The sequence below is a fragment of the Manacus vitellinus genome, unplaced genomic scaffold (genome assembly GCF_001715985.3).
Source record: "Manacus vitellinus isolate BGI_N305 unplaced genomic scaffold, ASM171598v3 scaffold_26_pilon, whole genome shotgun sequence".
Lineage (NCBI taxonomy): Eukaryota > Metazoa > Chordata > Aves > Passeriformes > Pipridae > Manacus > Manacus vitellinus.
The window spans coordinates 2,353,797-2,369,015 of NW_021939960.1; the positions used below are offsets into that span (position 1 = coordinate 2,353,797).

Sequence of the window (15,219 nt, forward strand, 5' to 3'; positions counted from 1 at the left end):
GGAGGGATAGGATTTATTTACCATGTGCTCAAAAGCAAGTGAGCTCTACAAGAGACACTTGTTATGAATTACCAGGCTCTCTCCAGGGATGGTTCTGTTGATAACATGAAGAATGTATTAAATGAATATCAGAGATTAAAACAATCTGCTTCTGCCAGCTCCAAAACACAAAGACCATTACTGTCATACACAGAAATAAAGCTGGAATATTGGAAGAGAAAATTGAAAATAAATTGCCCCCATGTCAGCCTGGGTTATCAGCTGCTTTTTTTTTTTTTTAGGGTGGAGGAAAAGAAGTCTCTAGATTGTTCACTGAAACATGATGCAATCAGCCTAACAATGTTAAAGAAGTAGCACTAAGCTTTGTCTATTCATTCACACCATTTTATTATCTTTCCTGTTTATCTTCGAGGCACAGGGAGGACCAGAACCAAGGGGAGTCTTTACAATATGACAAATCTGCTGGTTTCCTATTTTAGAAGATAAAGGAGGCTTTTTGTAAAACTGCAGTGCAGGTAACAGAGCTGTGTAACCTTAAGTGTGACATTAGATTGAAGGTGAGATCCCTGGAGGTGCATCCCCTGGCACCCTTGCAGGGCTGGAGGCAAGGGCAAACACATAAATTGCAGTTCAAACCATCAACTTCCTCGGAATCCCACATTTTGTGGCATTCTTGCAGTGCCCGACAATTCTGTAGCTGTCAACTATGTACAGAGTACGATTAACGAACAGGGAGTAAAAAATTATCAGTTTAACATAAATTGTGAGGTAAGTTTTGGCCACAGATCTGCTTCATGTAGAAAATGTTGGACATTTCTTTTTATTTGCTGCTTTTTATCTTAGGTGAAAGTAAGATTTTTACAGCCAGGCTTTTTGTAACGTCTTCTAGAAGTGAATTTGGAAATGCTTTTACCGGGTAGAGTTAAGAGCAGGGAACTCTTAAACAGGAAACATCATCCAGGAGAACAGAGCACACTCCAAAGTTTCTTTGGGCCTCTGGCACCACCTATGGATGACACAGAATACTTGGAGCTCAGGAAACCCTCCCTGCAGAGTTCACTTACACCAACGAGTACGGGAAAATCAATTGCCTTTTTTAGTTGCCAAATTGTGGTACATTTGCACTTAGAAGTTTGTAGGCTTGGTGTAACTTTCTACACCCAAAAGCCTGCCCACCTTACCCACCAATATCAGCACTTTGTCCAACTACAGCTGTCGTATTAGTTCTTGTCACATCTCAAAACTCAGATATCACAGCCAAACTTTTATCTTAAAATCAGATTACCACCCCTTTGCAGTCATGTACAGCCACCAGCTCTAACCCCTCAGCCCATGGCCACCACCTCCTGTCCCATGTCCCAGGCAGAAGTTTCTTGTCCAGCTGGAGCCCTTTGAAAGCTCCATCAGCAGGGTCTCTGACATGCAAGCCCCACATGAGCGAGACTCAAACTGTAAAGCACTTTTACTACCCATGCAACTCCAAACAGGCAGCATCAAAATAAAAACAAAATGTTAGGAGTGTTTGTAAAAAATATATTTGCAGTCATTTTTCTCTTTAAATCACAGGTGCCTCTGACAGAGATCACTGTGCCAGGGAGGGAGATAATTTGCAATTGTGTTCTTGCTAACAAAGTTAGTTACTACTGATGAAGGGACAAAATTCTTTTGTTCTCTAAAAACAACCACCTGGTCTTCTGCCTAAGTATTTCCAAGTGCCAGGTTCCAGCAATTTCTACAGATACTAAGGAACAGCCCCACTAAACTTTACCAGGGCTGGATTAGACCCAGTAGTAGGGATTTCTTAGAGATCAGCCAGGAGCAGTGAATGCACACACAGCATAGAACTGAAAGACACTTCACTAAAATAAACTTCAGAATGGCTCAAACTCTTGTCTTTTTGTGTGTGTATAAAAGAAAAAAACTGCTGGGATAGTAATTGAGCATAAGGTGAGGCTTTCTTATTTTAGGCAGCATAATATAGGAGCCATACTGTGGGAATCTCACTGCTGGCAACAGTTGCTTTGATGCTCAGATTTTACAAAGAACACAGCCTCCCATCTCAACAGAGGCACATAAATATATATAAATACATCCTCCTCTTCAGGAACAAGAATGTTTCCATGTACAGACAAGTAAAATGTATATTTGGCTTTGGAGGCTAAGTCCTGCAGTCACTGATGTCCTATGGATTTCTGCTGAGCTCAGCACTGCCTCTGAGAGAGAGAAGTGAGCAGGAACAGTGTTTGTGACTAATCTGGTATGGAGTCTGCTGGGCACAGCAGAGCTGTGTGTGCTCCACTCTGGATGATGGAGTAGGTCTGCTTTGGGGCTTCAGTGTGGGAGGAGGAAGAGAAGATGGGAGGAGGGGGAGCTGCAGTGGACACCGTTATACTCTGCCCCCCATCACTGACCACAGTCACTTCTGTTGCCCCTTCCTGTATCAAGGCATTCAGGCCCTCCAAGTCGGAGCAGCTGATGCCGGAGCTGGTGATGAAGGCCTGGCTGGCGGCAGCCTCGTGGCTGCTGACGGGGGCAGCAGGAATCAGAGCCTGGTGCAGGGCACTGCCATCACCCTGGTCGTGGGTGGTGAGCAGCACTGCCGGCTGTGCCACGGGCCCGGTGTCCCCTGGGGCCATGGCAGGGGGGGCTGGGGCCACCAGGCTCACCTGGCCCAGCAGCTGCAGGCGGCCGTTGGCCGGCAGCTCCTCCTGGCCCTGGCTGACCAGGGCAGGGGGCACCACGTTCACCGAGGCAGCCTGGACAATGCTGTTGGTTTGAGGGACCTGGTGGCCCACGATGATCTTGACCCTGCCCTCGTTGTATGGAGAAACCTGAGCGGGCTGCAGTGGGACCTGGAGGTGGCTGACGGTGATCGGGGCACTGTTCTGCCGGCTGGGGTCCATCTGGAGCTGCAGGACAGCCAGCTCGTTATTTTTAGATCCATTATACAGACTGTGCTGCTTCTTATGACTCCTGAGAGAATCTTCTCGGACAAAGGAAGCATCACACAGGTCACACTTAAATGCTTTCTTGGCATCCAATTTGGCAACTTGCCTGGAGCCACCTTGCTTTGGCCTGTCTCCTTCCTTCTTCTCCATGGACTGCTTCTTGGTCTTGACTTTGTCCCCATGAGCTTTCCTGACGTGGGTGGTCAGGTTGCTGCGCTGCTTCGTGTCAAAGCTGCAGAACTCACACTTGAAGGGCCGATCTTTGCAGTGGATCCTCTCGTGCACCTTCAGCGCTGCCTTGTTGGAGCACGAGTAGCTGCACTCCGAGCACTTCACCGGCTGCTCGGGCTGGTGAGTTCTGATGTGTTGCCGAAGGCTGGTTTTGTTTCCACACTGAAAGTCACACTCTGGACACTTGAGAGTGTTCTCCATGCTGTGCTTGATCCGGATGTGGGACTTCAGGTTGCCCTTCATGGCGCAGCGGACCTCGCAGAACTCACACTTGTAGGGTTTCTCTCCGGAGTGCACACGCATGTGCCTCTTCAGGTCAGAGTTGATCTTAAACTTAGCAGGGCACATCTGACACTGGAAAGGAGCATCTCCTGCAACACAACCCACAGCTCAAATTACAATGAGACACTGAGATCTAATGAATTATGTACAGGTGACTTGTTCTAAACTCCCACTGTATTTTCCAGACGACAAGAACTTCAATGCACAGGATTATCACCCGGTCTGACATATTTGTGTGCAAACTCTCCATGAGCACACCTGCCCACATCTGTCGCTTTTTCACAACTGACCCTTGGAAATTCTCCATTTTTAGTTCATTTTGTGTATAAAACTGCTCGGTGTGCTCCAGAGAAGCGAATGAAGTATCTCATTTGTCTCTCTTTAGCAACAGGATATCGACTAGTGTGTAAAATTAATAAAAATAAACACTGTAACTTTAACAGCTGCTGTATTTTTAAGTCTAAGGAAACAACGTAAACACATCCATGCCTCAGGATTACACCACAAGATTCACAAGGAGGCTTGCAGGTTAACTTTAAGCCTATGTAAAGGGTAGGCTGCTGCAGAAACAAGTGCTTAATGGACATCAGCTTTACTGCTCAACCATATATACCTTAACCATATATCCCTTACTGCCTTCCCTGTACATTTGCTGAGTTAGATTAGTTGACCAGAAAAACAGATGAGTTTTTTTGGCTTGGTTCATTTGGCTGGCACAGGAAGGCAGTGGAAAATCCAGGACAGAGGTAGACGTAGGGACAGAAGTCCATACCCGGGTCAGTGTCAGCTGACTGCACAACCATAGCAGTACCACAGTTACAAGGGAAAAAAAGGAAAAAAGAGGGATCACAGCTATGTAAATTCACCTGGAAAAGACAAATGTGAGACTGTGAAAAAGTATGTGACTCTGGAGAAATGTGTTTACATAGAAAAGTAACACTGAGCTTTTGTTCTTCTGGCATTGCAGCAACCAAGACAGAGATATTTGCACCATGTATCACACCCAGTAATGTTCCACAGGTCATATAAGATCAGTTTGCATTCAAACTCTTAACTGATAAAGCATGAAAAATGAACACACATCTGCAAGGGCTCCATAAGCCTGTTTATGTGATTCTCCCTAATAACCATTCCAATTGCCTGGATCTAACCCACTATTTTGCATTTCCTTTATTTGTAGGCTTATGTCACAACATGCATGACCATGTCAAGGTGGAGCTCTACTTAATGCATAATCAAATCCAGGGTAAAGACCAGTGACTTCATTCTGAAGTCATTAAAAAAAACAAATCCAAAGCAAGCTTAGCAACCTAACTAAATAACTGTTTCCTTTTTCTCTTAATCTAAATCTTTAGTTCTCTAAAATACCTGAACAAGAAGTCTTTAGGCAGGTATTATTTTGAAAAAGTGGAAGAATTGTGTTATTAGGTACTAAGACACCCTTGGTGAGAGAAGGAAAAAGAAAGTGTGTTTAGTTCAACAAACATTTATCCTCTTTAATAATCAAACTGCAAATGGCTGATTTATTTTATAAGTTAATATTTTATAGAGTTTGTGATAGCTGTATAATTTTGCATAATTTGCTTACCCAGCTACATATGTCATAGGTTTAGCTGCATATTTTTCAAATCAAGTTGTGGCCTACTGTGCTAATCCATGTATCTGTTTAATAATTGAGATACATAGTGTACTATCTGTATTAAACAGATTTTATTAATGAAGATGCACTGTTTGTTCATCTAGTTTATTTTACAGTCTCAGCTGCACACTCAGCTACTGAATTTTTATCTGCTTTGCTGATGAAGGCACAGTTCGTATTTCAATGACTTAATTTTCATATACAGAGTAGCACAATATATGAAAAATATATATCTCAATATATGAAACAAATTATTAATTTTACTGAATAAAGCAAAGTATGCTGGTTCTGTTTGCTTAAAGAATGGTCTACTATGTGTATTTCTTTACATTTCTGCCCATAATTGACACTGCCTGAATATACCTCAAAAAGTTGTGTCTGACCCTGGAATTATTAATTCTAAGAGAAGTTTTACTCCAATTAACAGGAAACTGATGTTTAGATGACTAGTTCAGTGAGTACTGCTGTGCAGGTGACCTCACTCTGAGGAATGTAGATTACACTTACCTTCTAAGAATAATTAATTAAATTCCAGTAAGCAATATATTCTACATACCAGTCCTTTTCTCCTCAAAAATTGGTTTTGTGCACAACAGCTTTGTAACCTGACAGGGATGAAATGATTACTTTCAAAATTCTTGTGCCTCCTTTCAGCAAATTTGTGAAGATTTGTGAGGTATAAAAGATTCTTTTTTGTTAGAGAAAGAGTGGTTTAACCCTCCCCTCCTTCACAATGCACAAGGGATTTATTTCCTTTATCTACTCAAAACAAATCCCATCTTGCACACATCCAAACTGCTGTTGTTTAGGACTTGAATCCAGAATCAGATGCAGGACAGGTTCAAAGCTAATCTAATAATCACTGAACCATAACCACCTTGCAGCTAAAATTCACAGAACTAATCAAATGTATAAAAGACAACACAGAAAGTAATCCATTACCCTGGATTAGATGAAAAACAAAATACAGAGACAACTGTACGAAGACAACAGTACAACAGTATCTTTACAGCAAACCTCTTCCTGGAACAGATATAAAAAAGACAGACATTTGCAAACAAAGCAAATAGAAAATGATGCAATGGTTATAAGCCTGGGGGCTGAAGCTTTCTATCCATAGAGCAAAAATTCCATGAGCAAAATACAGTTCTGGCTGCTCATCCTACACTGTTAATGTTCATCAGTCTGCACAGGGAAGGTACCACACAGAAAGGTCACCAAAAATGTCACTTAAATTGCTAATTACTTGCTATTTTACTGACGCAAGAAAGATTAAATTATGCAGCTAAGTTTTGTACTGATATAACTAGTTCAATTATAAAGTAATTTCAGTGTTTCTAATAGAGTGGACCAGATCTGAGAGACACAGAAACCTCCATGCTCTTAATCAATCAATAAATTAGATCCTTCAGTTCTACCGATCTGAGAACATCTAACAGGCAGTTTCAAAATCAATTTAGCAGAAAGTCTACCAAGAATCAGACCTGTCTTCTTATTGCTTCCAGGTATTTTTAGTAGAGCTGGATTGCCCTGCTAGATTCTATATCTAAGAAGTTCACAGAAGGGGGATGAACCAGTGATTTTGAGAATCCGAATCAGCCCTTTCGGGCATCCTGACACCTGCATAACTTTTTAAATTTTCCCTGGGACCTTCAAAGCTTTAGAGATCTGAATTTTAGCCTGTAAATGTAGAAGACCCTTCCAGAAGATTTTACTAGGAGGAGATTAGGGTTTTTTGCTTAAGGAAGGTTTCCTGCCTGGAAGAAGACATCTTTCCCAGAGACAGTTTCAGATGTTTTCTCCTCCTGCATTCCAGAAGAGCTGACTCCTGGCTATGAGAGAAGATAAGTTCTTCTAGGCATGTTTGAAGACCCCCACAGCAGGAGGGTCAGGGATGACAAAAGCCCTGAGAAGAACAGGGGGTGTGTCTTTTCCTTGGACCGGTGCAGATTTGTGCCGAGATGTTAAACGTGTTCTCGACTTTGGAAAGAAATTCCCCTAAATCCTTCCACTGCCTGGTATTTTCGGGGTGCCTGCATGCATTTGACCCTGACAAGCCTGAGAAGGTACCTGTGTGGGACCTGAGGTGCACAGTGAGCTGGCTGGAGTTGCGACTGGCGTAGGGGCAGATCTGGCACTTGAAGGGGCGCTCGTTGGAGTGGATGCGCTGGTGCTTGTTGAGGCTGCTGCTGTCGGCGGCCGCGTACTCGCAGTGCTTGCACTTGTAGGGCTTCACCCCCGTGTGGCACCTCATGTGCATCTTCAGCTTGTCCTTCCTGCTGAAACACTTGCTGCAAACCTCACACTTGTGGGGCTTGTCTCCTGGAAGGAGTGGAAGGGCAGCGACGCGCTGTGAATTTTTGCGTCATAAGGATGTTGTGATAAAACAAACACACACCAAACACTCGATAGAAAAGGGACTGGTTTTCAGAAGCTGGACACTGCATTTCACCAGCCACCCTATTAGCTAAAGAGTTCTTTTATGCTTCAGAAAGCTGCAGGCAGAGGTGCAACGAATTTAGCAGATCCTTTGGAACTTTCTGCCTTTACAACTCTGATATTGAGGTTTAGGGGGAGGGGAGGTAAAATTATAGAATTACTGTTTCATATGAAGAATAAACTTCTGGGTTTATGTACTTCCACCACATAAACACATGCTCCCTGATAAACCCATGGTCTGCACCCCTGTGCCTTCAGTCAATGTCCAGTGTTCATGTCTCACAGCTGTCAGTGGGACTGCCCATGGTGGGACATGGCTTGCCCAAAGAGGGCAATTCTTCAGACACAGGGCAGTGCAATACTAGAAGGTACAGGCTTATGTGTACATTCTACCTATAGAAACGTTATTTCATAGGAAAATACCTTTTGGCAAAAAGATAAAAGGAGGAAACAACCCAAAACTAAAATACAGTAACTATACAAACCTGTGTGTGTTCGTAGATGACGTTCCATATCCTTCATGCCATAGGAAGTCTTGAACTGGCAGCCTGGAAATGGTAAGATCGAGACCATTAAATTCAAGGAAAATCTAACAAAACAATAAAAATACACTACGAAATTCTAGGCATTTTCTTTATTTTCAATAAAGTTTTTTTAAAATTCAGAATGAACAGAGAATGAAATCCCCATCTCGTTTACTCACATCTGCTTAAGAGTGACCAGCTTACTTCAGTTTTCTAATGCTTCTCCTTGGAGGCAATCCACTCCTACCTTTTTCTGAAAGCTTTGGAACAAGGGTCACTGGAATCTCTGCCCAGGGTCTGAGATGCCCTTCACTGGGCACAAAGGATGCTGGGGGAACTAATCCATTCCACATAAGACTTCCAGTTAGTGCAACTGGGAACTCAGGTAATAGCTCTCCATTCAGAAATTCTGTTCAAGTGGAAAAGGCTACAGTTCTAGAGCAGAGAAATGAAAGCTCAGCATCTCAAATGTGCCTTTCAAATTAAGGCAAGTTTAAGAAAAGAGATGGAACCTTCTGCCACCATGAACAGAACTACTCAGCTACATGGATGGTTCTGTGCTCATTTTCTCTGTCCTGCAGGGTTTTCACTCATTAGGTCTCCAAATAAGAGACCATTTTATAAAGATGGTTCAATTCATCCTTATAAAAATGCTAAATGATCAAAGGCAAACCACGAAATGCCAAATTCATATATGACATTTCTCTCATACAACAATGGCAGTCAGCAAAAAGGTAACAAGATTCTACCCTTACATTGGCACAGATGTGGGCAGAGGCCAAAGTCTCCACTCAAACCCACTGCAGCATCACCAGAGGACATCACAGTGTAGGACCAAAGTCTAAGGATATGTGAAATCAACAGGAAAGCTACTCCTGGTATCACTAGGAGTTCATCACACCCTCAGTAAACAGGTTGTCTTCCAGGTTCTGTACATCTGAACTGCTCAAGACAGACAAATCTGCCGTGTGTATTCACTACAGGACACCTCCCACTGCTCAAATGAAAAGCAAGGAGGTACAAACCCCATCTTACCTGGGTAGCAGCAGTTTAGTTTCTTCTGTGTGAGTGAGGCAGTGGACTTTTTGGACCGTGCTTTAGGTGGTGTGGACATGACAGCAGCAGCTGGAGGCTCACTGCTCTCACTGGGCAGGTAGGTTTGATAGCCATGCTCAAAAACAAACTCTGGGGCAGAAACTAAACACACAAAAAAGCTTAATTTGAGAACATTAACTTCTCTAATCAGAAAAATATGTAATTATTGTCTAGTTTCATGAATTACTTCTACATTCTGGTTTTTTTTCCAGCACCATTCCTGTTCCTGTGTTCCTATTTACCTGAGGGAGGGGGAAAGGAAAAAGGCTTTTTTCTTCCAAATATCAAATAAAGCCATATTTGTTTTTCAACACTGGCTGTGCTATAGCCCAAAGGAGAAAAAAAAAAATCCTTATTTACGTGGCAAATGTGGTAAAAATGGCATAAATGCAAACAAATTTTTTTATAATTGTTAAAAAAGTTCAGCCTCTTTCAACTCTACTGTTTTTAGCTGTTACTCACAAGAACAACAGGTGAAACTATCTCAGCCAAAGTAGCAGCTTTTAAATCAATTAAACAACACTGTACCCCAAAAGGGCAAATGGATAGAACTGCCCTCATTTTAAAGATGAGTAAATATGAAGCAGAAAAATGACTCATCCAAAACCCACACTGAGTTGAGGGATTATAATACAAAAATTCCTGGAAGTGAGCCCTGAATTCAGTTTGTTTCACTGCTCTTCCAGATTCTCTGCCTTAATCTGTCTATCCAAATTAAAATCAAATAATTTGGATTTTAGTAAGGTCCCACACCAAAATAAAATAAAACTATATATAGAAGGGCGAACCTTCATACATGGAACAAAATTCTAATTTTATTTAAATGTCTCTAGGATCGGGACCTCACTTGAGCCTTCACATAGGCAGAAATTTTGAGCAATATTTTTCCTGCCAATTAGTTGTGGGAGCAATGTTAGAGAATGCAGTGTTCTCACAAAAAAAATGCCTGGATTGGTGCCTGACAGCAATTCTGTGTCTGTTTTTCATCAAGAGCACTCTTAAAAAAAAATTAAAATGCAGAGTAATTTCATTATTTTTCATAAGTATTGACAATTTTAATTAGTTTGCACAAGTTGGTTATACAACACAATAGACTTGAGCAATTCTCTGCAAGAGTGTGTATCTCAATTAGCAAATTAAGCAACTATTGTCACTCCAAACCCAAGGAGGCAGCACACCACTATTTTTCTTTCTTGGGTACATGACAACTAATGTGAGAACTGCTGTTTTAGCTGAGTGTGATGGGGACACATGAACAGAGGGCTGTGTCATGTTGCCACTTCACAGAATCGCAGAATATGCTGAACTGGGAGGGACCCCCAAAGATCATCGAGTCCAACTCCTGGCCCTGCACAGGACCAGCCCCAAGAGTCACACCCTGTGCCTGAGAGCATCATCCAAACGCTCCCTGAGCTCTGGCAGCCTTGGTGCTGCGACCACTGCCCTGGGGAGCCTGTTCCAGTGCCAGACTTGGCACGAGTGAAGTGCCTCCAAGCTGCAGGCGTGTGACACTGCTACCTGTGATGGTCTGTGTCTCCGAGGCGATGGTCCTGGTCGTGGTCTGTGCCTGTGTGGACGGCACCGTCTCCTCCGACACAAACTGGACAGTGCTGGTGGCCCCGGCCGTGGCACTGGTGAGCTGGCACCCGCTCTGCTTGTGCCCCACGAAGGCGTCCAGGTTGTTGAACTGCTGCTTGCAGATGCCGCAGATGTGGATGTCGGGGGTGAGCTCCACCAGCACCGTGGTGCCGCCGGGGACTGCAGGGACAGGAGCACGGTGAGGAGCTCAGCCCAAGGGAGTGGGTGACGTCCTGCTGCCCTCATGACCTGAGCTGTGGAGTCACTGCGGGACCCCCAGATGGGGTGGGGGGATGCTTCCCCAAAGGGCTCGGGGTCCTGCAGGGGGTACTCACCCAGTGGCTGCAGCATCACTCCACAGAGCCTGCCTGGGACCTGCGGACCACTGCCTGGGATCCATGGACTACAGACCATTGTCTACCACCTGGGATCCATGGACTACAGACCATTGTCTACCACCTGGGATCCATGGACTACAGACCATGGCCTATAGAGCATGGACCACGCATGCTGGATCATGGATCTATAGACCATGGACTACGAGAGCCATGACCCAACTTGGATCCATGGATGACAGAACCAGAACGCAACAACCTGGGTCGCAATGGACTAACTAGACCATAGGGACTGGGATCAACGCCATGGACCACCAGCCTGGGTCGCCAAAGACCACGGACCACTGCCTGGGGGCCCAACGACTATTCAAATCATAGGACTAATGGACCAATGGACGACTGCCTAGGGTCCATGGAGACTGTAGACCATGGACTGTGGATCACTGAGACAGCCTGGGACCCATGGACCACTGCCCAGAGACCCATGGACTATGGACCACCCCCCCCGGGAAGCCATGGAACCACCGCCAGACCCAACGGACCACTGACCACTGCCGCAGGATCCCGCGAAACCATGCCATACACCACGGGCTACCACCGAGCGAACCCCGCCCTCCCGCAGCCCAGCGGCGCCCGCGCAGATTCCGCGGGTGTTCCGCCTCCGCCCCCCAGCCAGGTTCCCGGGCTCTCGCAATGCGCCCGTTTCCCTGCGCTACTCAGGTTTCGAGGGGCCCCGGCTCAACTGGGCTTCCGCCGCGCGGGCCCCGGAGCGCGCATGGCGCGGCGGCACTTACACTGCACGGGCCCGGGGAAGGCGGGCGCCGCCCACCGCCGCGCCGCCGTTATTGGCGGCGGACCGCGCTGCGCTCGCCGTGCCTAACCGCGCGGGCTTGTGGCCGGGAAGCCGCTGTGGCCGGCCGGGCCCGCTCCCGCCGCGTCCCGCGGCCGCCGAGCGCCGGGCGGATGTGCGGAGCCGAGTCATGCTCAGTGGCGGCGGCGAGCGCTTCGGCGGTGCCCCTCAGCGGACCCCGCCGCGGGCAGCGACAGCCCTGAGGAGCCGAAGCGGCGTTGTTAAACACCAAACCTCCCGCGTTAAACCCAGGATTAGACCTCGCGCCCTCCCGAAACCTCCAGAATTACACCTACTATTAAACCCCGAGCCCTGCCCAAACCTCCAGCATTAAACCTGTATTAAACCCGGAGCCCTGCCCAAGTCGCCATCGTTTAGCCCCAGCCCTGCCCGTGCCTGCCCCCGCTGTGGCAGCGCTGAGGCGGCCGCGCTCCCGCCAGGGCCACGGGCTGAGGGCTCTCCCTGCGCCCACACAACCCCGGGTGTTAGATTAGGGCTTTAATTAGCCTAGCAGAGCTTGAAGGAGTTAGGGCCGGCGCTGGGGTTAAATCTTGCGGTATTAGAAGCAGGGAAAGCCAGCCTCAAGTTTTGGACATTTCTTTTGGGTTACATCAGAATCAAGGCTGCGTTCTTGCAACAACTCTATTCACAGTCTTTTTCAGCATGATGCTCCAAAGGGCCACAGCAGACCTCGATGATCAGGACGGTATCTACATTTGATATCGTACTGATGGAAGCCTTTTCAACCTAGGGCAACTGAAGGCCCACACCAAGACCTTAAATCATCTTGTCCGGGAGCTGCTTTATGCTGATGACGCCGCCCTTGTTGCCCACACAGAAGCAGCTCTGCAGCGTTTAACATCCTGCTTTGCAGACGCTGCTGAGCTCTTTGGGCTGGAAGTCAGCTTAAAGAAGACAGAAGTTCTCTATCAACCGGCACCTCAGGAAGCCTTCCATCATCCCCATATCACCATTGGCCAGTCAGAGCTCAAATCAGTCCAACAGTTTCATTACCTAGGTAGCCTCATCTCCTCAGATGGCAAGATTGATGGAGAGATAGACAACAGTTTAGCAAAGGCATATAGTGCCTTCGGAAAGCTTCATAAAAGAGCTTGGCGTAATAAACACTTGAAGAAAAGTACCAAGATCAGTGTTTACAAAGCCATTGTGCTGTCCACTCTTTTATATGGTTCCGAATCATGGGTCATCTACCGCCACCACCTGCATCTCCTAGAACGCTTCCATCAACGCTGTCTCTGTACAATACTTAACATCCACTGGTCAGATTATGTGACCAATACATCTGTTCTTGAACAAGCAGCAGTCACAAGTATTGAGGTCATGTTTCTGAGAACACAGCTGCGCTGGGCAGGACACGTCTCCAGGATGAAGGACCAACCACCCCCTCCCTAAGATCGTGCTCTGTGGTGAACTTGCCACTGGCTGCCACAAGAGAGGAGCCCTGAAGAAAAGATACAAGGACTCCCTGAAACAACATCTTAGCCTTGGCCATATTGATCACCATAACTGGTCTATTCTGGCCTCAAATCAGGAGGTCTGGAGACACACCATCTATAACGCTGCTGTCTCCTTTGAGAACGCACGCAGGATCGCTCTCGAGGAGAAAAGACAATGCAGAAAGAACCATGCCTTGCAGAATATACCACCTAAGGAGTCTTTCTGCTGTGCCTTTTGCAATCGGACATGTCTATCTCACATTGGCCTTCTTAGCCACCAGTGTGCTTGTAACAAATGTGGATAGAGCCTTTCCCAAATCTTCGTTTGCAAAGCCTAGCCATGGAAGAACATCAGAATCACACAGAACTCTGGGTTGGAAGGGACCTTAAAGCTCAGCCCTTTCCACCCACCCCGTGGGCAGAGACACCTTCCACTAGGCCAGGTTGCTGAATGGTCTAAATGCAAAGAAGTTGAAGTAATTGCTCATTACTGTTCTTCATGCAAAATCATTTCCTTTTTTTTGCTATCACAACACTGATAACTGCCCAGAGAGCCAAAGTGGCTGCTCTGGCACGATTACTAAAAACCCACTCTGATATTCCACCTCTTTTTACCAAGCCTTAGGAGCTCTCCTTTGTGTCACTGTGGCTACACAGCCAGTCCCTACAAAGCATAGCACAGAAATAAGAATATGGTTAGTGCTGATGAGACTGTTTTGGGAACAGATCCAAAAGAAATTAAATCCTAGTAAAAGTAATCAACACAAATCTATTTTTTTTCCACAGTATAGATAGAGCTGTGGAACTGAAAACTGACTTTTAACTCATTTTGTTGTTTTTTCCAGAACACTGTGACCCATTTCCAAAGCTGACAGAGTGTCTGCCTGTCTGTCTATCCACCAATTATAGTTGCAACCACAGGTGTGCTTTGGAACATGGCATATATTATTTTTATCTCTTTCTCCCTTAATTTGATGCCTTTTCATTAGGCTGCAAGCCTGCTGGCCTTGATTAGAAAAGAATAGGCATTGTGTGTTGTTAGAAAGTGGATTTTCACTTACACAAGGACCAGTGATGACAGCAGGGCAGGCTGTGTGCCCCTCCTGACTGCCAGAACAAACACAGCAGGGAAAGAGCCCATGGATGTGCTTCTCCTCCCCCCCGGGTGTCAGGACAACAATACTTAAGTGATACAGGACGCTCTGAGGTTGCACCACTGAGTCAGATATGACTGGCTTCGTTTCTCGTGTGTTAGTTGCTACGTTATTCAATTGGACACTATTAACGAGATGCGTTAAATTAACGTACAGGAAAAGGTCCAGGGAGAGCTGGGTTGCTCCAACTGGCATCCAAAAGAGGAATTCCCTCCACCCTTTCCATCATTCCTTCCAGCTGCCTTCCAGAAAGCATTTGGTCAGTAGCAAACTGAACTGCTCAGTTCCCTGTGCTGGCAAGGGCTGGAGGCATTTGGAAGGAAAGATCTCTGTCTTGGACTGCACTTGTGCTGTTCTTCCCTCCTCTGGTATTTCCCAGCATGCTGCAAAGATAGCCAGGCTGGGAATGTTCAGGCTCTTTTTATGGAGGAGAAGATGAGATGGGGCCAAATTAATGTATTTCATAGGGACATATGAATTTTGGTAATGATTGTGCTGGTTTTTCATGTCCAGGCAGCTCTGGTTAAAACCAGAGGGAGAAAGGCACCTGCACCAGAAGCAGCAGTAGCTTGTAGGGCAGGCACCTGTGGTTCAAATCCTTGGCCTTTTGTATCCTAAGGGAATATTAACTGTCAAATCACTCTCAGTTTTTTTTTACATATATGGTTAGAAAAAGTAAAAATGGTC

The 15,219-nt window shown here is 45.8% G+C and overlaps 1 protein-coding gene across 1 annotated transcript; it reads right to left on the bottom strand.

Moving 5' to 3' along the window:
- Nucleotides 1-384: 384 nt before the first annotated feature.
- On the bottom strand, nucleotides 385-11,144 carry ZFP64 (ZFP64 zinc finger protein). The gene is made up of 6 exons (XM_018073896.2): nucleotides 11,072-11,144; nucleotides 10,677-10,916; nucleotides 9,099-9,260; nucleotides 8,025-8,087; nucleotides 7,171-7,422; nucleotides 385-3,550 (listed from the first exon to the last, which is right to left on the bottom strand). The coding sequence occupies exons 1-6, from the start codon at nucleotides 11,085-11,087 to the stop codon at nucleotides 2,250-2,252; spliced, it is 2,034 nt and encodes a 677-aa protein (XP_017929385.1). The 5' UTR covers nucleotides 11,088-11,144; the 3' UTR covers nucleotides 385-2,249.
- Between the last annotated feature and the right edge of the window lie 4,075 nt (nucleotides 11,145-15,219).